Source organism: Phaethon aethereus (assembly GCF_964289735.1).
Source record: "Phaethon aethereus genome assembly, chromosome: 2".
NCBI lineage: Eukaryota > Metazoa > Chordata > Aves > Phaethontiformes > Phaethontidae > Phaethon > Phaethon aethereus.
This window is the reverse complement of record NC_138582.1, coordinates 102700923-102726121: the sequence shown is the minus strand read 5'-3', so window position 1 is coordinate 102726121 and position 25199 is coordinate 102700923. Positions and strand designations below refer to the sequence as shown.

General features: G+C 38.7%; 1 protein-coding gene across 1 annotated transcript in view; it reads right to left on the bottom strand.

Annotated features, from left to right (window-relative positions):
• The window catches only part of CDKAL1 (CDKAL1 threonylcarbamoyladenosine tRNA methylthiotransferase), a 448747-nt gene that overhangs the window by 19435 nt on the left and 404113 nt on the right, over window positions 1-25199 (bottom strand). Inside the window, exons 12-13 of the mRNA XM_082014683.1 lie at window positions 14915-14998; window positions 11484-11648 (exon numbers count right to left, since the gene is read on the bottom strand). Coding sequence (XP_081870809.1) covers window positions 11484-11648; window positions 14915-14998 — 249 coding nt within the window. The remainder of the gene's footprint in view (window positions 1-11483; window positions 11649-14914; window positions 14999-25199) is intronic.

Below are 25199 nucleotides of genomic sequence, written 5' to 3'. Positions count from 1 at the left end.
GCCTCATGTGACCTCATGAGGTTCACACAAGCCATTCCTTGAGCTTGTCTAGGTCCCTCTGGATGGTGTCCTGTCCCTCAGGTGTGTCAACTGCACCACACAACTTGGCGTCATCTGCAAACTTGCTGAGGGTGCACTCATCCCAGTGTCTATGTCACTGATGAAGATATTAAAGAGTACTGGTCCCAGTATGGACCCCTGAGGGACAACACTCATCACCAATCTCCATCTGGACATTGATCTGTTGACCACTACTGTCTAGATGTGACCGTCCAACCAATTCCTCATCCACCCAACAGTCCACCCATCAAATCCATGTCTCTCCAATTTATAGAGATGGATGTTGTGGAGGACTCTGTCAAAGGCCTTACAGAAGTCCAGACAGATGACATCCGTAGCATCACCCTTGTCCACTGATGTAGTCACTCCATCATAGAAGGCTACTAGGTTGGTCAGGCAGGACTTGCCCTTGGTGAAGCCATGCTGGCTGTCTCAAATCACCTCCCTGTCCTCCATGTGCCTTAGCATAGCTTCTAGGAGGATCTGTTCCATGATCTTCCCAGGCACAGAGGTGAGGCTGATGGGTCGGTAGTTCCCAGGCTCCTCCTTGCTACCTTTTTCAAAAATGGGTGCAATGTTTCCCTTTTTCCAGCCTCCAGGGACTTCACCTGAGTGCCAGGACTTTTCAGGTATCATGGAGAGTGGCTTGGTAACTACATCAACCAATTCCCTCAGGACTCCAGGATGCAACCTGCCAGGTCCCATAGACTCATGTACGTTCAGGTTCCTCAAGTGATCTCAAACCTGATCTTCTCTTACAGTGGGAGGCACTTTGCTCCTCCAGTCCCTATCTTGCAGTCCATCCACTCCAGAGGTGTGGGGAGACTGCCAGTGAAGACTGAGGCAAAGAAGCTGTTAAGTACCCCAGCCTTCTCCTCATCTGTTGTTACCAGTCTGCCAGTCTTGCTCATCAAGGGGGGTATGCTTCCTTTGACCTTCCTTTTCTGGCTGACACACCTGTAGAAGCCCTTCTTATTATTCTTTGCATCCTTTGTCAAGTTCAGCTCCAGCTGTGCCTTGGTGTTCCTGACCCCATTGCTACACAACCAGGCAGTGCCCCTATACTCTTCCCAGGATACCTGTCCCTGCTTCCACTGCCTGGGCATTTCCTTCTTGCCCTTTAGTTTGCCCATCATGTCTCCACACAGCCATGCTGGTCTCTTGCCTTCCTTTCCTGATTTCTGGCACCTGGGGAGGTGAGCTCTTGTACTCTGTGGGAAGTGTTCTTAAAGATCTGCCAGCTCTGTTCTGCTCCCTTGTCCCTGAGGGCAGTTTCCCAGAGGGTCCTATTAACTCCTTGAAGAGCTGGAAGTTTGCTTTCCTAAAATTCAGGGTCCTGACTTCACTCTTTGCCTGCCCCATATCCCTCAGGACTATGAACTCCACCAGGGCATGATCACTGCAGCCCAGGCTGTCTCCAGTCTTGACGTCACCAGTGTTGGTGACCAACAGGTCCAGTATGGCATCTCCTCTGGTAGGGCTGTCTATTACCTGGCACAGGAAGTTATCTTCCATGCACTCCAGGAGTCTCCTGGATTGCCTACAGCTCACCATGCTGCTTTTCCAGACGATGTCAAGGTGGTTGAAGTTCCCCAGCAGGACGAGAGCCTGCAAGCACGATGCCTCCTGTAGCTGGACTGAGAAGGCTTCATCAATAGACTTCCCTTGATCGGACGGCCTGTAGCAGACACCAACCACAATGTTCCCTTTGTTGCCTTGATCTCTGACTCCTACCCATAAGCTTTCGACCAGCTCGTGGCTATTCTTCAGAGGCAGCTTTTTGCACTCTGTCCATTTCTTGATGCAGAGGGCAACGCCACCGCCCTTCCTTCCTCACTTGTCCCTTCTGAACAGCCTGTAGTGATTGATAGCTGCACTCCAGTTGTGGCATTCGTCCCACCAAGTTTCAGTCACGGCAACTAGGTTGTAGCTTTCTAGCAGCACAGTGGCTTCCAACTCCTCATGTTTGTTGCCCATGCTGACTGTATTAGTGTAGAGGCACTTCAGCTGGGCTGTTGGCTGTGTCACTTTCTTAGAGGAACACCTCTTAATTCCTTTGAGGTATTTTACTGGTGTTTCACTGTTGGTTCCTATTACCTCAGGAGCCCTGGCTCATCTCTGTAAGACTTCAAGTGTGCTGCAGTGTAGCCAGCATGTCTCAAAGCAACAGGCTGAGGGGCCTCGCTAGCACCCCATCCCTCTAACCTTAGTGTGTCATCCCACAGCTTGTCATGGGCAAGCCTGGTATTATCCCCCTCCCGCTTCGGGTCTAGTTTAAAGCCCGGTCAATAAGCCCTGCTAGCTTGTGAGCAAAGACCCTGTTCCCGCTTTGAGAAAGGTGAATCTCATCTGACACCAGCAAGCCTCGTGCTGTGTAGACCATCCCATCATCAAAAAACCCAAAACTGTAGCAGCGACTCCAGCCACAGAGCCATGTGTTAATAGACAGGACCCATCTGGTTTTTTTCCAGAGTCACTGCCCGTAACTGGAAGGAAAGAGGAAAAAAGTAACCTGTGCTCCTGATTCCCTTACAAACCGTCCCAAGGCCCTGAAGTCTCTTTTGATCACCCTTGGACTATACATCGTGGCTTCATTGCCACCCACATGGAAAAGCAGTAATGGGTAATAGTCCGAGGGCTGTACCAGGCTAGGAAGTTTCCTAGTGATGTCCTTAACTTGGGCCCCAGGGAGGCAGCAGAATTCCCAAAGAGGAGGGTCTGTCCAGCACATTGGACCCTCTGTTCAGAATCAGAAGGGAGTTGCCTACAACTATAACCCTTCTTGTCTTCCCTGTGGAGGTGGTCGTGATACAGGGAGTAGGCCTTTCTGACCTTGGCAGCACCTCTGGTGTAGATGGACTGTCATCCATATCATCCAGGGACTGGCCTTCCACATCCAGAGGCTCATACCTGCTGTACAGAGGCACCTGGGAAGGCGAGGTGGGCAAGGAGGGGGTTCGCCTGCCACCCTGAGCGTGGATTTGCCTCCATTCACTCTTTTCCTTTAAGCTACTGCCTTCAGCCTGGTGGGGGGAGGACATAGGCTCTCCTTGATGATGTTTTTTTTCTAGTGGCTGTTCATGTTTCTGTCTCAGAGAGGGCAGAGCATGATTCCACCGGTATATATCTTAGTAAATGCTCACGATCACAAAAACAATCAACAAGAACTCAAAGCATGATTTTTAGACTATTACAAAACGACTAATCTACTGATAATCTAATAAAAAATTTTGAACATGTAATAATATTAATGGATAGAGAACACCCTAATTTGCCTTTAACGTGTTTTGCCAATTTCTTTGAAATGAGATACACTTTTAAAACAGTTTTAAGTTAAAAAATAGCTTAATATTATGCCTGTAATCTTTATTTGCCTTCAAAACAATCTCAAAGCTAATAAACTTACTTCAATGGTTTTGGCAGCAAATATATTTCTAAGAAGTTCATCATTCCAGTACTTTTTATGCGTAAAATCAAATCTCCTACTGACCTTTCATTTGGTCAAGGGGAAAGCTGCATCACCTTTCTAAATGTCTACTTCCTCTCATGAGCTCCATGTGCCTTTTTCATGCCATCCCATTTAAGTATTCATGTAGAAAGACTACTACAATTACAGCTTTGATACATGAAGAACGGGTAGAAAAATCTTCCATATCATAGTTCCCATTCTTAAGGCAATGAAGACATACAAGTATCTCATGCCTCTGACTGTGTATTTGCTTGCCAGAAAAGGAGAGAGAGGGAAGGAATGGAAAGAGCTATACTGTCTATGTGATCTTTCTGGTGTTCTAAAAGAGAGTAGTAATAAAAAGAAAAGGGATGACTAAATACTACAAGCAAAGATACAACATATACATGGGCTGAATATCCTTCACCTACCTTTGTATTAACTCTACTGGAAAGGTATAAAAGTCAAAACTATATGGACTTTTGCTGGCACAATTAGTTGGAAATAGATGACCTCCAAAACAACAGAAAAAATTAGAAAAGTTGTGTCTGCTGCATCTTTTTTTCCTGAAAGCCAATAAAATTTAGTGAATTTATAACCTGGTACATTAAATAATAAAGCATTACTAAAAACAAATGCTTTTTGATTCTTTCCAAAAGGTCTGTTTGTTGAAGCTCTGATTGAAAAGAAAAAATATTTTAAAAAGAACTCCTAAATATTACAGGGAGTAGTTAAAATTACCATAGCTACATACTTCCAATTTGTCCCTATTTGCCCTAAAGGAGGGCAGAACCCACCCACTTGTCCTGCAGTACAGCATGAGCAGGTCAAGTACTAGAAATAATACACAAAAATGGCAGAACTATTTTAGCACTTTGAGTTTGACTTCTGGAAGCAGGAGGGGTAGAACATTTCTGTTTAACCTTCTCTCATTCTCCAGAAAATGACTTAGAGTGGAATCATCCCAGTCATTACTATTTCCATTTATTGCATGCACTGCACAGGATTAACATAATTATGTAATTTAAAGTGATTAGACAGTGACATTCAGCCAAATAACACTGTCTGTTGAGGAAATGAAAAGTAAATATACTAAAGTTCAGATCTTTTCACCTGAAATCGACTTAAGTGAGCATTTGTTTGAAAAGGGGCTCTGTAATATGTGTTGTTTCAGCTGAGCTTTGATCACTGTAGTTGAAGTTCAGCCCTGCCGATGGATGGGCAGAAAGACAACATGCCCATTAAGTTAAAGACCTCAGGATAAAACTACTTGGTGAAGGTCTTACGCTGGCTCTTGGGTTTGCCACTTTAAATCATCTCTATGTATTTTAACCCTCTATGTAGTGCACAGAAATGTTTTGAATCAATGCATTACCGTCCATTTCAGCTTTCTAGTCACCAAATAACTGTTGGCTAAATTAAAATGTTCTTAAAATTACAGAAGATAAGGCTGGAAACACACTTACGAGGTCACCTACCCCATACCCATGACCCAAGGCAGCTGACCTCCATCTCAAGCATTTGTCACAGATATTTGCTAAGCATGTTCCTAAAGACCAGCATTGATTAAAATTTCCCAACCACTGCAAGTGATCCAATCCAGTGCTTATCTAAACCCAGCAAGAAAAATCTGTTCTGCCTGTAAGAAAGAATCCATCCCAAATTTCAGATTCTTAGCTGAGAAACATTGGGCTTTCAAGTAGAAGAAAAATTCAAATCAACTCAAATCCCCAAATAAACAAAGCCAAGATGGTGCACAGATAATGTGTAGATGATGAAAATCAGCATCTAAAGAACAGCACATCAGAATTTTTTGCCATTTTTTCAGGGAAAAATTAGACTTTTGAAGGTCGTCTGTAACAACATCCATAGATGGCACTGAGCTCCACTCTTAGAAAGGAAATTTGTCTTTTCTTACGTTAACTTTATAGTGGCCTTAGTAAAATAACTGAAGAAAACATAAGAAAAAAAGATAAATTAAGGATTTAACACCATCTTTTATGACCTCTATTTACAACCAGCAGGGAACACGATTAACACCTTAAATAAAACAGATTAATACATGCAGAAGCACTAACTATTTGTATGCCTCACACTACAGTCAGTTGTTTCAGAGAAAGAGGGAGAGCAACTGAGCCAACAAAAGGTATGTTCCTAAGAATGCAAGAGCACAGAATGTGAGAAATTTTAAGAAAGATTCCTTTCCTCACACCTTTATGCCATTTTTTGATACAAAATTTACTTCCTCATTCTCTTTTTTCCCCTCAATCTCTAATCTCTAGTTCTTGTTTGGGAACTAAGTTCTCCACCACTTTGAAACTCTGGTGTATGTAAAAACTGAGCTTAATAATTACTTCAGTAAAATATACTACTTGCACGTCTTCCATATTTCCTTACAAGTCCTTGAAGGAAGTTTCCAATACAGAGATCCCAATTCTGCCCTGATTTCTTTAATTTCTGTTCCAGCAGAAGATACTTTCTTCCCCCTTCTCCATTCTATTTTGCCGGCAAGTGAAGTACCCTTTCTACTTGAGATCAGAGAGTTCCCTTTAAGCTATGCTTTGTTGATTCTTCTTTCTGGCAGGCTATAAGAGGTGTTTGATATATGCATCTTTCCTGTTTCCTAACATCAGAAAAAAGGCTGGGTAATGTTCAGAGGTCATCTTTTGCTAATGTAATTAGAAAATACTTGTGGCTAACTGGGAGACCAGGAACATAAATCTGCTTCAGTAGTATCCAGAAGTACAATGCTAGAATAACCTGCTGCAAAAAATGAAGGCAGGATGGAGAGAAAAAGGAACACGCAGACTGACCAAGCTTGCTAACTGAAAATCAGTGGCTCAATCCTCATTTCATCTGAAGATCCCAATGACTTGAATAACTATTAGCTTAACGGGCCAACTGTGGGTATTACCATGACCTGGGAGCCACAGAGACGTGCACCAAGATCCGGGATTCACAAAAGGAGATACTGCAAATGGGCACTCCTAGCTGGAGTCATTGGCAGGGGAAGTGTTAGTCGTGGAGAAAGTTATCACATAAAACAAGGGAAACCAGAAAGCTGAGAGAAACATGTGCCTGTATTTCTTTGAAAAGAAAGTCAGTCATAGATGCATTACAGAAACAGGAATTACCATGACTATATAATTAAATAGCTCGTTAAAATTATTTTTTTTTTTGCCGTAATTCTCCGTCTGATTAAAATTTCCCACTAAAGGCCCTCAGACTTAGGGCTTTGATTTTGGCAATGCATTACAATTCTGGCAGGTAGCCAGCCTTTTATTTTTACCCTCGGTCCTTTGGTCTCTTCTTCATATATCCTGCAATTTTTTTTTTTCCTCTAGTCACAGAACATATGTAAACAACTAGAATTATTTTTGGAGTACAGAAGCATTACATAGTTTATTTCCATTTCTAACAAGAGATCACATTCTTGCAGATTTTTTTTTTTCAATGATTAGGTTTGGGCAAACATTTGTCTGTAAACAGAATATATTTATTAGGTATTTTACTTTATGATGCTGAGAAACTGTCAAGATCCCCAGGCATGGCCAAATTAAATTAATAAAAATACACACATTAAAATATTATTTTAAAATTAAATGACATTCAGACCATTAACACACACTGCTGACTTTTCAAAAACATTTATTACTCAGTCACAAGGTACTCAGTAGTATGTGCATTGCAAATTCACCTCCAAAATCTCAGAGTAGTTTACCAGAGTGCTTAAGAACATAGCAGACATGCTAAATTGCTTTACTGAGTCTCAAAATGTTGAAGTACACCCTTAATGCTTTGTCAACTCCAAGCCTACCTCAGTGAAAGGACATCACATCTGCAGCACTTACATTTTGTTTTTTTCCTGTGAAACTTAGCAGAACTAATCCTTGATCAAAGGTTTGAAATATTTATTCACTGTTATTTGTAATTGCAGTTAGTAACTCACGATATGCTTGTTTTGTCTGAATGATAATTTTTTTATGTTATTGTCAGTAGTTTTGAATGCCCAGTCCACATATATCTTATGTTAGATTCACTAGAACCAAATCCCCAAATGCCTTTATGCATGTGTTCATGCTTTATTGATTTCAGCTTTCACCTATATATCCTCTGCTATATATCTTCTAAACATTTTCTATTACTGGATCAGCAGCTGTGCATTTTAAACCCAAATAAATGTATAGTAGATTTAAATTTCTGAGTTAATTGAAATTTCCAAATATATTTGCCCCCAAAAATAGACCTCCTGTAAAATTGTTCAACTTGGAGACATCATTCACTTTTGAGTGGCTTTTTAAAAAATACATGCTGAAGTAAAAAAAAAAAAACCCTGGCAAACACCTGTGCATTTTAATACTTAATATGTCCACTACAATCAGTAAATCTGATCGCTTTGACAGCTTTTTAACCTGAGCTGATGACTCCAACGCTCCTATGTCCTTCCTGTCCCAACTTCTGTCACAGATCCTAATGTTATTGAATGTCAAGACCTTATTCTAGAGTTAGTCACAGTTTTTTCCTTAGAGAATATAATAACTGCTAGGAAATTCTACATCATTAATACAATAATGGATAGACATATTAGGTGTGTTTTTCATATATTGAAGAAGTATGAGAAAAAGATATGCTAGAAATATCCAGAACTAATTATATCAATATCTGTCTGCTGCTTATTTGGCACAGATATACAATGCATGAATATTTTATGGAGTCTGTAAAATAGTCCTTTGTGTGACATTTTGCATTTCCTCTTTCCCAGTCAAATCTGTTGATTCCAGTTGATGACCTAATTCATGCATTTCTTTGGACCAATGTGTCACCCCAGTCATGTGGTCAAAAGGCTTAAAAAAAAAAGCCTACCACTGTTCCTTCAGACACACCACGTTGCTTGTGGTGTTCCCTCTGAACTCATCAGAAAAAATTATCGAGGGATGCGTAGTAGATGACAGAGAGCACACAATTGCAGATAAGCTCTGATCTTTTGGAGATACTCCTCATCACAGCATTTACAGAAGTTTCTTCTTGCTTAGGATGGCTTTGTGGCTTGCTTTGACATCCCCACATTATGGTGCTCTCGTTTTTTACAACTTTAGTTTTTTTAGACATATGATTAATTCCCTTAAAAACTGTACAGTTTTGAAAGCTTTCACTCTTTCTGTGAACATTCCTCATTAGAGAGAAGTACAGCTGTGATGTTATTTTGAAACATCATTTATTGTGTCCTATGCAAGCTAACGAAAATTCTGTTAATAATAGCAAGCGATGCCTAGGATCTGCTACAGAAATAACATCTTTTTAACAACCACGTTACAGCCCTGACTCAGTACTCTATCCCTCTTCATCATAGTACTTGCGCAATGTGCTGAACTGTAAGGTGTGCACTGCAGCCCCAGTAATTTACATGGTCATTAGGAAAGAGCCAAGTGCTTTGTTGAATGGGAATGGACTGAAGCATATAAATATTTTACTGCAGTACAGCCCATTATCACATTCTTTTGATGTAGATTACCTTGATCTACATTTAAATTCACATGCTGCTCTGAACTAACTCTCATAGTGGACCAGCAAACATAAAGGAGTCAAGAGGAAGTCATACCCCTGACAGGGTGACACAGAGGTCCACTAGAAACTTCCTGGGCACTACAGATAGCAGCCAGCTACAGGATGCTGGTGGGTGCCTAAAAGAGCTTCTGCCCCGAGGACAGCTGTGCTGAGCAACAGAAAGGTGCCTGGTCTTAACCAAACTGGCTGCCAGCCGGCTATCCAACCTTTCAGGCCAGGGAATGTAAAGCAGGCCCTAATTCTTGCTCATTTGTCTGCAAAGTGGGAAGGAGCAAGTTAGAGGGCCACGTGTGTTTTCGTTTTTTGCTTTTATAACCTATTTTAGGTAACTCTTCCTTCTCTCCAGTATATAGTTCGATATTTGATAGCTTGACTTAACATAAAAGTTATCCAAGGTTTTAGTTCTGCATGCTACCCTTTTGAAAATCTGGTGGAGACCCTTGGGATCTTGTGGAAGATCCAAGATCTTTGGTTACTTTTGAGGGAGTATCTGAATACATACGTTCTGAGTTGTCTCCTTTCCTCAACCTGCCATCTGTACACATAAGAAGCTATACAAAGGGTCATATGACATATGTTGCCCCTTTTGCTCATAAGCATATTAGGTCAGAATTACATGTCTCGAGCACATCTAGCAGGAAACGCTTCTCAGCAGTCCAACCACACAAAACAAAGTAAAGAGCATCTTTCACCCAGCCAAAAACCAATGGTGACTTTTGTGACAAACTGATTTTTTTCTTGGGAACCTAAAGTTCCTGATTTGCCACTTACATATGATTTGTCAGGAGGAACTTCCCACTAACAGTTTCAGTTCACATTCTATATATTATACATTGGCCAAGCGTTATTAAAAGCTTTCAGCTGTAGCTTCCCTGTACAAAAGATGTCCCATTTACTGAAATACTGAGATTCTAGTTTTTTCCAGAAAGTGTAAGTTCCTAACATGTCCAGTGGATCAAACATAAATAAGATACACCCTTGAAGTAGCACTGGCAGCCAGAAAAGTCATGAAAAGCAATTTGCCTTATCATTTGCTTGCTGCAGCCTTGGGCATTCCAGGTATTTGTTCTTATCTACTCAAAGGGCAGGAGCAGAGCTATACATCTCAATGAGTTCTCATGGAAATTACCAGTATCCTCAATTCTAATAATTTTATCTCTCAGTTTTAACATTCAAAATTTCAGTCAACAGTCTGCTTGCTTGTTTCCATGCTACAAGCTTCTGGCAGCACGTACTCAGTTTAATGACAGGCTTGGTTCTGTTCCAGCAAATTATTAAAAAAAATGTTCTGATGAAAAAATCAGATGTGCTTAAATAGCTACATAGTCCAGTCAGACAATTTGAGGGTTTGGGCTGTTTTTTCCTCTCACAAACCCTTATCAGGCCAATACACACACACACACAGACAGTATTCAAAGAACAGTTTAGCAACGTGTTTGTGCTTAAGTTTCATGATCTGCCAATCACACTACAGTAGGTGCATTATTGTTGCTCTGTGTTTCCATAGCCAGGTTTATTCAAGAGACCAAGTAGCTTAGCCTAACGCTGGTCACATAAGGTATGCATTTATTATTACTTTTAAATATGAGTACTTAGAACTTTAACGAGGATGCATATATACTTTAATACTTGTCAACAATTTACCGTAAAAGCATCAAGGTGGCTGATAAACTGCCAATTATCCTTCTTCCATGTGCTAAGTTATTGCTACATATTTTTTGAGATCCTAACAACAGTGCTGGAGAAAGGACATCAAATGATGCTTAGAAATGTGATACACATTTTCATTTCACACTCCATCAGTTTTTACAACCAGAGCTGCATGAAATGTATGAGAATACTTGGCTAACAGCCATATCTACTGAGGTGTAAAATAAGAATCAGATCTCTTTTAAAATTTTTCATTTTCTTTACATGACTAAATCAGATGTTGACCTTTTTCCAAAACATATTGTAAATACTCCATACCTCTACCCATCAATTAATTTTGAATCTCTGAACCCAACTTTGACCTGTTTTAACAGACATGTAATCAATACACATTTTTTTAAAACAGCTTTATAAAGCAAAATAAACAGATTCATCCTTCCACTAAACTAGAACTAAAATACATTGAATTATATAATCACAGGTGTTAAATTTTTTTAATTCTCATAAGGTCTTTCCTCATCTTGTACCCTGGAACAAGAAACAAGTGTATTATTGCCTTTAACAGTCAGCAAAGTAAAGCTATGGGCATCAGCAAAAATATCTTTGAAATTCCGATTTCAATCTGTCAGGAAAGATTAAAGCTTCATGCATACATAAAAGGGGAACTATAAAATGATAACAGATACATAGCAGGGAATCATTATGCTTGAACAGCTGCTGTTTCACCAGTGTAGTAAAGCAGAAAACGTCTTTTACTCACCTCTGTTAAACCAGAAACTTCTCCTTTTGCTAACGGTCTGGTGATGGATGCAGTATAAACTCTGGCATCTGACACTGGTTGCCCCTTCATAAAATGTTTCCCAGCTTCATAAATGTTCACTTCGACCATCTTCCCCATTAACAGAGGATCCTTTGGCACAAGAACCTTTCAAATAAAGATAAAGACATGGTTGCTAAATACCAGAAAGGACATTCAGTGTCTCCAGCTTTCACTCAGAAAACAGATTTTTTATAAACATCAGGGCAAATCCTAAAACTTTAAAATTTTAGTCACCAGCATATGCTATAGCCCCTGACACACTTGACCAGTAGTATCTCCATCTTGCATTCTTCAAGAGCTTTGCAGTGTTAGCTCAACTGAATAGGTTCAACTCCAACAGATTCCGTGACTCGTGTTTTGATTGATAAGAAAGTTGTGCCTGAGTTGCAACATTTGAATCCAGACCCAAACAGTTCCCAAGGGCACTTGTACTACATAATTCTAACAGACAGCTGTAAAGCTTCCTATTTTCATATCTATCCCATGATAATTTTTTTTTTAATGTTTTTGAGTCTGTAAATGCTTCAGGACAGAAATCATGCCCTTGTTGCTGTTTGCACAAGTCCTTATTATGATTGTGCAGGTCCTTGGCAGCTGAGAGAGGTTGTCTCATTGTCATGACTGACAATGAATGACTGTAAAAATGGGTGAGTGTGTTTCTTGGGTCAGTAGCTAATGCCACCCTTTCCTGAATTTGCACAACCATGGTATCACAGTCCCATAAAAACTTCACAAAAAAGACACCACATAACAGATGTTCCTAGGTCATGCGTGTTACAGAAGAAAGAGCCCAACATACAGAAGCAACATTTTTGCTGAAAGAACAAATGGCATAAAAAGGCTCTAAAAATAGATAAGCAGTTAAAGAAAAGCGGAGTCATTTTTCTGATTAAACAATGAAAAACTGAATCACAGGGACTTATTTAATCACATTTACTTGAAGCTCATCCCCACACAAACGCAAGCTTTTCAAAGGAGATGAGCACATATGTATATCTTGATTTTTGGATGCTGACATTGAAACACCTTGAAATGGCTTGGTATTTAGACAACATGTGCAGAGGATTTTCAGGGGAAAACTCTTGTGCCAACTGCATTTGGAGAGTATTTTGCTGCCAAATAGTGCTTCTGCAGTTTCACCTATCACAAGTGTTGGTTGTCCCACTTGGAGGAAATCATCACCAGTAGTTTCCCTTTTTCCCTGAAGGCTCAAGGTGTTCATGACCATAGCAGTTTCCAGATCCTAGGATTCTGCTGAGATTCCTGAACACCTTCCAAGAAAAGCAGACACCTTTGCTTTTGAGAGAAAGGCAAGCTGAGACTAATTGGAACTAAGTGGCAAACACAAAGCCAGAATCCTAACGCTAAGACAGTATTACAATGCGGCTAGATTGCAGTTCTTCCCATATAAATGATCTCAAGAAAATTTAAATCAAAGAAAAATTAGGTAATGAAGTATCAATGGGCCTGAGACCTCTGTAAATCTTGGTATCCCCATATGTGAAATGGCAGTAACTGAAAATAGATCCTCAGGGATGGACATGGGTAAGTGACTACTACTTCAGAAAAAGAAAGAGGTTAAATGAAAAATGTAAACAACCGAGCAGCCAGGCTCGGCGTACGCTCATACATTTTTCTGATATAAGTATTTGTTAGGAAAAAAATCTCCAACCATACTTCTAAGAAACGAAGTTATACCAACAGAAACCCTCATCTTGACTGTTGTTCTGGCAAAGTACCCTTTGGTCAGTTTAGACTGCTCAATGACCTACCTTAAACTACATCATCAAAGCCTCCATAAATGTAAGCTGCAGTTCAGCCAGGAAGTCTGTCAGTGTGGCTCTATCAACATGGCTTTAACAGCAAACTCTTTTAATATAGACAAGCTTAGTGAAGAGAAAATAGGTTTGATAACTATTTGAGTTAACAGAACATTACACCAGGACTCTGAGCTTCAGCTTCCAAAGTAGAATACAATATTTAGTGACTCAAGAGTGGTTTTCAATTTACTATCATTAAATTTACTGCTATTAAAGATAGTCATTAGCACCAGGCCTTGTGCTTACCTGGGTGAACAGTAGGATACTACCCTTGTGAAACATGCCTCATGTAAGATTTTAGGGAGAGTATTTCTTCCATAATAAAATTTAAAATTATTCCCTATGTTATTATTTGTATTTCAAGTATTCTTACCAGTCCCAGTCAGGAGTTGTATTAGGTTCTGTACAAACACCCCATAAAACATCAATGCCTTTTTTTTTTCACATGCTGCTTTTCCCTTAATTAATGAAAGTTTCATAAAACAAGCATTGAACACTAAAAAGCCCCAAGCCATTTCTTCATAATCCCTGTATGGAAAACCACATTCCTCAAATCTGACTGATAAGCTACAAAATCAAGGAACGGTGATATACAAGAGGTTAGAGATGTAAGAAGAAATTTATTAAAAAACCCCCAAACAACAAAAAACCTGAGGAAAAAATAATTAGTGAACCAAATATGTAGTAGAAATAGATATTTCAAGAGGAGTAATGTCATTTAATATTAAGCAAAAATAAATAAATGCTGTAACATAACCCAGAATTAGAAGAAAGCACTATTGGTGACTATATAAGCACAGCCATCATCAATAGCCTCTCCAGGTTCAGTCAACTGAATAACTAAAGGTAGCAAAAGCAAACTGTAGACAGTTCATTGCAAGAAAATGGAGAACAAGCCAAAGGCAAAACCAGAAGGAAATAATGATGATACAGAAAAGCCAACTTTATTGGTTTTCAGCAAGTCATCTGCTTTTGAGCAGAAATTTTGTGAAACATATGCTGTACTTCCTTCCTAGCTCAAAGATAATGTTTCTGTATGGAAAGAATTCATTTATAGAAGGTACATAGAAGGAAATACAAAGTATCAGGCTGAAATGTTAATCTAAAGAAGTTTCTGACCCTTCATATTGTTTGATTTTTTTTTTTTTTTAACAAATTGTACTGCCCGAAAGGATTTTCTGAAAGATATATGGAAACTATCAAGATTCAATTGTTCAGAAAACAACGCTTCAGAGACAAGGAAATGAAAATTACTGCAACAATTAACAGCTTCTTAAACCATTCATATAATGTTATTTGGATATATAGCATGTATCCTCCTCGTGCTGCATACTCAAAGAGCTACTGTGTATTTCTTAACATAATTTCAGGTAAATAGTACTTACAATACAGAAACAAAATATCTCATAAACAAGTTTTGACAGTCACACCTTTCCTGAAAAATGTTTCTTATTTCTTTACTTGAGTTTTGCACTGAGGCACACTGTGTTGCTGAGATTATCAGGAAGCAAAGATAAAACAAAAAGATGTAATTTTGTTTATGAACTGTACCTGCTCATAGAAAGGATTGTGAGCAACATAGTAATTGGAATCAAAGGATTCTTCTGTTACCAGAACTCTCTGCCTCTCACCAACCTGGAAAATAAAAGACAAGAGAGATGATTCTGAAAACAAAAATAACGAATTACACTCAGAAGAAAGCTGCAACTACAAATAAACACTCAGCAGAAATAATAAAATTCTCTGACAAAACTCTGTGTTAACAAGAAAGCAGGGCAGAGAAACCCCTAGTTCAAACTGTCTAAAATTGACTGGATTAGAAGTCAGAACTGAGGGCTAGAACTGTGGTACTGTAACGGCTTAACATGAAAATCCAGTTCAGAAATATAAACTTATTTTTACTTATTAACACAAAACCAAATAATTATGTCAGATGTGCACAGAGTCTGTTACGGCTTCATCCAACTGATGAAAAATCTCCCCTGCAGCATAAAATTCTGCAATCACTCACAAAGAGGGTAACACCTTTCCCCCAGCCCCACAGAGCCCTATGGCAAATAAAACAATCAGCAGCATCTGAGAGAAGCAGGGAACTGTAGCACACTGCGCAACTTCTAGATGCCATCAGGCATTTTTTTTTAAGCCACACTTGTTATTTACAATGATAGGGCATCCCTTTATCCCTTCTTGGTGATTTCATTAAGCTGTACTCATGAGATCTCATTGATTTCCATGACAGTGGAGTCGATACTGCATATTACAAAGACTCAATGAAGAATAGTTTTTAACAACTCACAGACACAGCGATACTAAACGCCAAATAAACACCAGGCTAAAAAGCCCACTGTTTCATTTATACCTCCCAACTTCAATGCACTAACAGAGTTTAAAGGAAGCACCAGTTTTACAACTAGTAAAATGGAAGACCCCAAGACAAATCAGTTGCGTTTAGTTGCCGAGTAGATGTGAATCAAAATCTGACTTTCCCCAAAGCTCAAAACCTCCCACACAACACGTTTTGATTTTGTCCGTTACTGAGTTGAATAATGAAGTTTATAGGCTAATTTCTGCAAACCTTGGAGGACATTTAGCTCACATTTTTAGTCTCAGCCCATCTCTATTTTTTTCATCTAAATGTGCCCTGGATTCTTTCCAAACTATTTGACAAATGCATTCTGCAAACTACAACTATCTAGCAAGTTAAATTTACTCACTGCTTTTATTGCTGTCACTATTTTGAGAATAAAAAATGGTTTCACATTTTACTCCAAACTTTTAATATCTGTGAGCAAAGCTGCATTCAAGACCCTCCCCCCTCCTTGAAAGACTTCCACCATGTCCTAGTGGCAACTGTTACGTAGAGGTTTTAAGGCCTCCATCATAAGGTCCATTTGAATTAGTAAGAAGATACAGAACAGATAATAAAGTTTTGATTCTATAAGGTACAAGCAGTAAAAGGTAGATTAGGATTTTTTCTAACAGTCAATGGCAGAAAAAAAGAACATGAAGAAATAAGAAAAGCAATACCACATCTACATTACAGCATATATACTGTATATAGGCACATATATATACACACACAATATACATATAAAATTCTTCACACTCACCAAACAGAAACATGGAACAACTGTTGCCTCCCCTGCCCTGTGCACATGCCTGGAATATTCCCACAGTAAACCCTGGAGAGCAGGGTTGAGAGCGAGCACCCAGCTCATCTCCCCAAAGGCAGTTAAATTCCCCAGGACCACAAGTGTGGGGTACACAGCAGAAAGGGCACAAGCCCTGGGTTATAGACCCAGTAACAGAATCCTAGTAGTAGAAAAGATGTGTATTTTTGCACACTTTTAAGAGTTTATAGCGCATTTAACATTTCCATCCATGTTTCTCTGGGAAGTCTGCAATTACAAATAACAACAGATAGAATATACTCAAATTTTAGTAACCTAAGCCCAGTGTAACCGTTTACCATTCCCCTAAACAGTAAGAGAAAACAGTTATTCAACTGAAATCCTCAGAGGAGTTTTGCAAATACAGGTCAAGGCGGCACTGGAGATAACTATGCCAGTAGTAAGATTACAGGGAACACTTCCCCTGAACAGAAAGGTTTGGTTGTTTCTATAACATTTCAGACCATTGCTTTTAAAATCACAACCCAGTATGGTACTGTAGTGCTACAGCAGAGAGTCAGAGATGTCATGCAGTATTATAAAAAAGAGGACAAAATATTAGGTAAGCAACACTCACCCTTGGGGAACCATGGTACCACTGAAAAGCAGCAAGGCCAATCAGCAAGTCATGTCTTCACATTGTATTCATTATTTACCGATACCATAACTTAAGCAAAACCAGCTCAAAGCAATACGGGGTCTGTAACTCATTTCACAATTGTCTTATGGTTCCCTGGCTCTCTTTGGTCATAACATTCTGCCTTCGTCACCTCTGTGAATCCTGCCTGTGAGGTAGGCTACGCTACATGTGTTATCTTCGTACTCTCAGATGACAGAATGGCAAGCGTGATATGCAAAAAATAATAATAATTAAAAAAAATCAGAGGGAAGAAGAAAAGAACACCTGTGTTTGATCATTTGATATAAGCAGCGATTTCTTCAGAGACACATTGCCAGTTTTTCTTATCTTTGCTTCCATGAGCAAAAAGAGCTCAGGTCTCCATGTCTCAGTGGGCCAGACAGAGCTTCTGGGCTCAGAATTTCTCGGGAATGAGAGGAGAACAGGAAGACTAAATTCATCACATAGCATCAAAATGGTGGCATTAAAATTGAGCACCAGAAGTGCAGAGGAGCCGAACAGCCTATACGAATTTGCAATACATACGTGCATACACACTCTCACAAGACCAAGATGGCATACTGTAAGGAGTAAGGTAAACGCAGTAATTGTTCACTTGCTCAAGTTACTGGATTTGTAGCCTTGGCCAAGGCTGAGCTCAGAGAGAAAGATGATATTCAGCTATTTGCAGACTCTTTTGCCATAACAACAGAAAAGGAAAATTCCATTTAATGAGTTAGGCCATTGGGTATTCACAATCTACAAGACTACTTGGCTACCCGCATTTGTAAGACAGAAAATGACTGTCTATCCTGCATCCAAGTATAATTAAGAAGAAATATAAGTATGCAGAATGCAGCTTTGGTATTGAAATTTGTTCAAGATGTGGAATCTGTCATCATTTCTGCAATTATTCCCCTGGGATATCTAAGTGCCTAAGTTTCACCTCTCTCAGAAGGAATTTAAATATGCAGAAACCAGACATGATATCTAATAACAGCCATAATTATAATAACCTTTGATGATTTTTTCTAGGCATGTACCAGCAGAAGTAATTCAGTATCTTATTTTTATTCTTATTCTTTCATCTGCTTCCACAGGTATGCATGAGTTCCAGCTCTCAGGGAACTACAATTCCGACAAAGCATCTGGGACTGAGGAAACTCAGCCCTGGCATCTTAGTTTGGAAAGATTCCTACAGAACCACGATTTTTTTTCTTTACAGAGGATAGCAAGAAAATAATAATGAATGATAACGAAAAACTAGCTTGGCAACCTCCCCCACCCCAAGACAGACTGGTCACATCATTTACACAAGGAGAATTTGTTTTCACTGAAAATAATGCCACAAGCGCAGCTGGTCCTACCACTTCCTATACTACAACAGTTGCCAGGTAGTTTGTAAATCTCGGAATTAGTAATCAAATCACTTATGAACTTTTATTTAATTTTCATTTATCCTACAGGAAATTCTGACATGATAATTCTATAACTCAGTTTTTCCTTTACTGAATACCATAAAAAGCACTTTTTCCAGCTGGCTGACTTTCTAAAATGAATGAACAGTAAGAAATGTCAAACATTCTTCTTGGCTGCAGTCAAATTAGGGTTTTTTTTAAAGCCAAAATTGACTGAATCACATAACACACAAGACTGATTTTTAAATTCTACAGTAGTAGAGGTGTAAAAGATGGGCCCTGTTTACATGCTTTGATAGAAAATTGCTACGTAATGTCAACAATGGCCTGCTGTAATTATACTCAGATAAAGTATGCTCCTAATCTTTTTTTTTAGTTAATGAAAATTATAATTGTTCCAGTTTCGTTCATACTTATTACAGCCAGAGAATGCGGTACATGACCTTTCTCACTGTTTCCTTATTGTTCTTTTGTCTGAATTTTGCTGGTTTTGTTTTTAAGAGTCTCTGGTTAAAAAAAATAATTAATAATCACTGTATTTCTATACTTCTCCCATAGAAGGCGGCACACTGTACACACAGCCATCCGCCCTGGTTGACAGACAGCTGCCAAAGTCTCCTTTCAGGCTGAGTTCAATTCATAGTGGAACTGATGAGCGTCTCTTCCCATTCTAGTTGAAGGAGGCTGGCTTGAATTCTGACCCCAAACATTGTGGAGCATACTTAGTACAAGGCTTGGAAGCCACACAAAATGCTATTTTCCTTTGTTATTTAAAGACATCATAAAGGAGGCAATAAAAAATACACACTGTCACAACTTATGTGTTTATGTTTTAGCAGATTATTCTGATGTACAGAATATTACTGGTACACATGCATATTTTGACCTTTACTAAGTATAACAAAGTTTAAGCAAAAGTAATTTAGAAAGTGCTCATTCTACATCAATTTTGGTATGCTTCTCTCCCAATTTTTCAGTTGTGGTCTAATTATTTAAAATAAATTTTAATAATTATGCAGATGATGTGTCCTTCCCTGTAAGAGAGAGAACAACTGCTGGACCTACTTTTTATGAATCACATTAATCCTTCTGTAATTACAAGCCAAATTTCTCAAAAATTATAATTAAGCATTCTCTAAGCCTTCTATTTATACATTGTAGGCATTTCCTCCTCCTGACTGACAAGTCTAGGTGTGCCACAATCTCCCTGTAAAAAAGACAAGGTTTGTAGAAACTTATGACATGATCCCATTTTGATGATATAAGAACACACCTTTTTCCAAACTCTCCTTTGTACTGCTTTTTTCTGCTATTCAGCACTGCTCCTCCAACATTTAGGTCGTACACATATCTCCCTTCCTGAAGGTAGTACTGGAGACAAAGACTGGACTTAGAGTTTTTCTAGTTGTTAGGGGCTTAATGCGGAGACTGGAAAGCAGCAACAGTAAAACAGTTCAGGTCCTGAGCATGGCAATTTTTATGCCAGGATAAAAACACTTTTCTAGCATATAGCATAGACAGCTGCCACTTTACTAGAGCTTATGCTACACTGCTGTCCAATTCCAGATGGATAGGTGCCTCCTTTTTATTATGTTTAGTGCACAAACCTGTACAGAAATGCAACAACAGAATGACATTAATATTTAGAGTCCTGCATCTTTTACATTATACAACCATCAGTCAGATTAATCTTTACAACATGTGCCTGGCCCATTTTACACCTGAGGAAAGAAACAGAGAACCTAACCACTCCAGTGATGCAGAGTAAGCGGCAGAATTCACCGCATGGAGTTCATGTATTCCTACTTCCTCCTCCCAAACCTAGACGATGCTGCCTCAGTCCTACAGTGCCGCTAATTAGCAAGGAAAACACAATTCTCAATCTCTTGCATAGATAACAGAGCTATGGATGAACTACAAATAAACCTGTTGTAACACACGGGATATTAGCAGTCTCACTATCTGTATTAGACTGTTTTGTACTTAGGTCCAGTGTGGCTAAATGTTACCATTTCTCACTTGCTATGAGTCAGTGTTTTTCCCTTACTTATATTGCTCAGTGTTTTTTGTAGCCTTGGAAACAGCACTGGGTGGTCGTCTTCGCACATAGGAAAGTACTTAGCTCTTAACTAGAGAACTCCAGAATCCCAAGTGAAAAGCAGCCAATGTTCATCAAGGTGTCTCATTTCATTGTCAACCAATACAGCTGACATTGTCAAACCACCATTATTACACCGCCCATCTTTAAACAAAGCTGCAGGAATTTTATTTTAACAGGATTATGTAGAATGTATGATTTATAAAAGAATATCTAAGCAAACTGCCTTTTTTATGTTTTAAACATACATGCTTCAGACAGACTGCTCTTTCCACAGTATCATTCAGGAATTCAGAATGGATACAGGCAACAGATGCCCACAGGAGAAACTCTTTCAACCATTTTCCAGGCTGGCTTGAGGCTGTGCAAGCAGGAAGGAAGGGTTAGGTATAAATTAAAGACAACCAGCTCTAAGAGTACACAACGAGCATAACAAAAAACTGCCTCATACCTTCAGCAGCAAGCAATGCAGCTCATTAAAAGCAAGTGAACACCTTCTCTTTGGTCCCCTTATGAATTTGTTGGCACAGCTATTGTGAGGGAAAAGGTAGGGAGAGGAGGCAAGAGATGGACGTAGACTGCTTCTGCTTTCTTGGCCCACTGCTCACGCTTCAGGGTAAATAGATCCCTTCTATTACTGTGCACCTGCATCTGACTGCTTCATTTTGATTTGGTCTCATGCTGTGAAAATGTAGCTTCTTCCAGCACATACAAACCCTGCCATGCAGCTCAGATGAAAATTATATTCAGAGATGTGAGCAGTGACCTAAAAATGACAACTGGTCCTCAAAATATCTGATTCCTTTTAAATTCTGTAAATTTGTTTTTTGCTTGTCTCTCCTTTTCATTGCCTAGAAAAGGGGTAATAAAAGTGGCATGTTGAAAACTCAGTCGTATTACCTTTCTGAATGTTATGAACTGTGTACATTATTATAAAAGGAAAATAAGTTTTCTGAAATGGGAGATACATATTGCCTTTTAAAGCAGTCTCCCTCATTTGGATCTTTCTGTTGTAAACCTGGGTTTAAGCATTAAAAGGCCACGATGAGGTGGCAGAATTGGGTTTTATTCCAGATCCAGCACAATGTTGCTAAAGGACTCTGTTTCCTTGTGCTCTCTGAAACTCTGTTTCCACATGTGCAAAAACCAATTCTGATTGTTAGACAGCTCAGACAGTAGTGACCACAAAGCTGGGGAAGTTGCTATAGCAATATAAAATACTCTATGCAACTATACACAAGCAACTGCCTTAATGTAATACTGGCAAAAGCTTCTCCCTTCTTTTTTCAGATGATCTAACAAACCCCATAAAACTGTGGCAAATATCTACAGAAAAAGTCTAAATGAAAACATCAGTTCAAAATAGGACCAAGAAACATCTGAGCGGGTAAAGTATGTTTAAGGTCTTCCTTTCATACCCGTAACAGTTCACAAACAAAACAGAAAACTAGACAAACAGTCTGCCTTTAAGGAAGCATGACATTTAAAATATAAGTATAGGAAACTATACTGTTAATGCTGATCTTCTAGAATGGAAGATGGGTTTTACAGGTGTCTTTTAAAAATATTTGCGATTTCCAGCCAATTTGGCAATCACATGGGTTCTGGTGGCATGAGTAAACAAACATTTGGGTTTAAATTTTAGTTTAATTTTAGTTTGCCTTTTTTTAACAAGCGAAGCCTGTGGTGACGTGAGGCTACCAAGCTTGAAAATATGATGGTCTTTGTTAGGAAAGGCTTTCAGCTTCTCCAGTGAAATTATTTGAAATTATTTAAGATTGACTGTTTTTGTTGGAAGCAATGCCTTAAGATACACTGCATATTTCCGAGTGATTTAAGCACAATATGAAGTGGCAGTTGCTAAGGCAACAATATGCAATTCCTGTTTCAGTGATCTCTTAACAGCTGCATAAGCCCAGACAAGTATCAGTTATATGAGAATTTATAAATCATCTTGGTAAATACCCTATCAAATAACTTCTCCAGAAATTACTTTAGGAACTTGCAATACCAATCTGCTTCCTCAGACTAATGTCTTGTCTACGCTACGGAAAAAAACCGCTCACCAGTGGCTCCGTCTGAAGGGTGCTGATGTAGCACAGACTGATGTAATATTGTGTGCAGCACAGATTCAGCATCACCAGCCTTTGGAGAGAATTGCCAGTAATAATAAAAAACCCTAACATAAGCGTAACTTCAGTAAATTGCACGCAAAACTGCACATTGCTTCCTCATAGACAGGAGAAAGCAGGAAAAAGTTGGGAGTAGGTGAAGAGATGCAAGAATACAGGTGACAAAGTGAAGATAGCATCAACACAAATCAACGTTCAATACCGTCTTCCCTGACGTGATACTGGAATCCCTACAGTAAGACTGGATGCTCTTAGAATACATCTATAGCCTGAGATTTTTTTCACTAAATACACCAAAAAGACTGCTCCAAAAAGTTGGGCTTCTCTCCAAAATACCAATATAATTTTTCTGCTTGTCCTACAACTGAAGCCAATGTTCTCTGTTCATCTCATCTGACAACAAAGGAAGAGCAGATGGGGTGAAACAGAAAAAACAAAGGTCCAAAGTGACCCCGTACACAAACTCAAACCTAACTCTTCCCCAAAATACACTAAAAGCTGTATTAATACATTTAACAACACACAAAATACGTAACATAACATTGTTGCAAGTTAATTAACTTAGAATACAAAATAGTGGCACTGAGTTAAAAAAAGGGTATAAATATGTATCAGCTTTCTTTTCAAAAGAATAATAAAACTCCTTTTGCATACATGAATCACCGGCTACTAACAAAAGCATCTGAACATTGGCAGAAGCTGATAATGTTAATGAGGACAGGATAATGATATTATTTTCTTTTATTTTGAAGGTAGCCAATATATGATCAAAAATTACACACTTCAGGGGTTTTCTTCAATCTAAGGCAAAGTAAGAGCCTAGAACTGCTGACACTTCTAGAGGCATAGTACTGAATGACAAGTAACATCAAGGGCTTAAAGAGCAACCAAAGTGAATGATTCATTAAAGAGTGATAAATGTAGTGTGACTTCATGTTGTTTAGAATTTAATAGTCACTACTGTCAAACTAGTTGCGATGCATTTTATTATTTTTTAACAGTATGCCAACTATTTACATATGAAAAAGGTGACCAAAAGAAGCACCTCTTCATTAGCATACTAGAATAATAATTCTGAGCAATTCTTTATTATCCATTAAAGGAAGTTAACAGAGATCAGTTCAAGAAAAACGTAAGATAAACCACTTCTGTTGTAGAAGAAAAAAATGACTATGGACTACATTTTTCTTTCTAATGTCTTCTTTATAACCTACGCAAGGCTATGCATAAAGTTACCACAGAAGTCTCAGTTGTGCGCTGTTGTATATACCTCAGCACACTACCTTTTGCATGACATCAGAAACAAATATGGCAAATTACTTACTTTGTAAGTTCTCTTCCACACCTATACCACTGTGTGCAACCTTCTCCTCTTTAAAAAAGCCCTTACTTAGCCAAGACAATAAATACTTAAAAACTGGAAGACACTAGGCCTTTCTACAATCTTTCAAACCAAGCAGCAACATCCTATGCTTGAATTTGTTGAACTTCAACAAGATAAAAAGTGAAACAAGCTGTAAAATTTAATTGCAATTGGAATTAATTACTGAGATGGATCAACAAGAAACACGCAATAATCTCTAATGCAAGTGTTAAGACGATATTATAAACCTTTCTAAAAACCTAGTTTTTAATTAGAAACTACAGCTGATGCCAGTATTTTTGCTGCAGTTATGTGCATATCTCATCACTAATCAGGCTATTACGTTCTCACCTAGCAGGTTTCAAATTCCAAAACAAGTATATTGGTTATATGATCAATAAAACCAATACAATGGTTTGGAGATGTACACTAAACAATAGAGTAGCTAAACAGGCCTGAACCTTCTTACGGAACAAAGCCTTTGCTAATAGAAGAGTAACAGAAAAAAAAGATTCTTCAGCAATTGTGTGACAGCTCTTTTTAACCTTCTGTGTGGGTATGACAAGAGAAATGATTAGACATTAGACTTAAGTGTCTTCAGTGTACCTGAAAATGGGGATTCAGAGGCAGTTTACACATTGCTCAACAGTCTTGAATAGTAAAGAAAGAGGTGGCTCTGTCTATCTTTACAGTCTTTGCTGACCATCGTAAAGGAAGTTGATAGCTGTGAAACAGGGCCTCAAGAATAAAGCATCTTATGCCCCTGTGACAAAAGCCTGCACGTACAAACAGAATGTGCCATGTAGATACAAAAATCCTCCAAAGAAAAAATATTATTTCATATTTCTTTTTATGGTCATTCCCTTTTGTAAGTAATTGCAATTAATCACAGTCAAAATGCAACATAAAATCAGAGGCATAGGAAACACATCACCATTCGTTAAAACAAATGTATAAATGAATGGGGCATACTAGGCAGAAATCACTGCTGTACTGTATTACCATAACCACCGTCAATCATCTATTCTAATGTTCT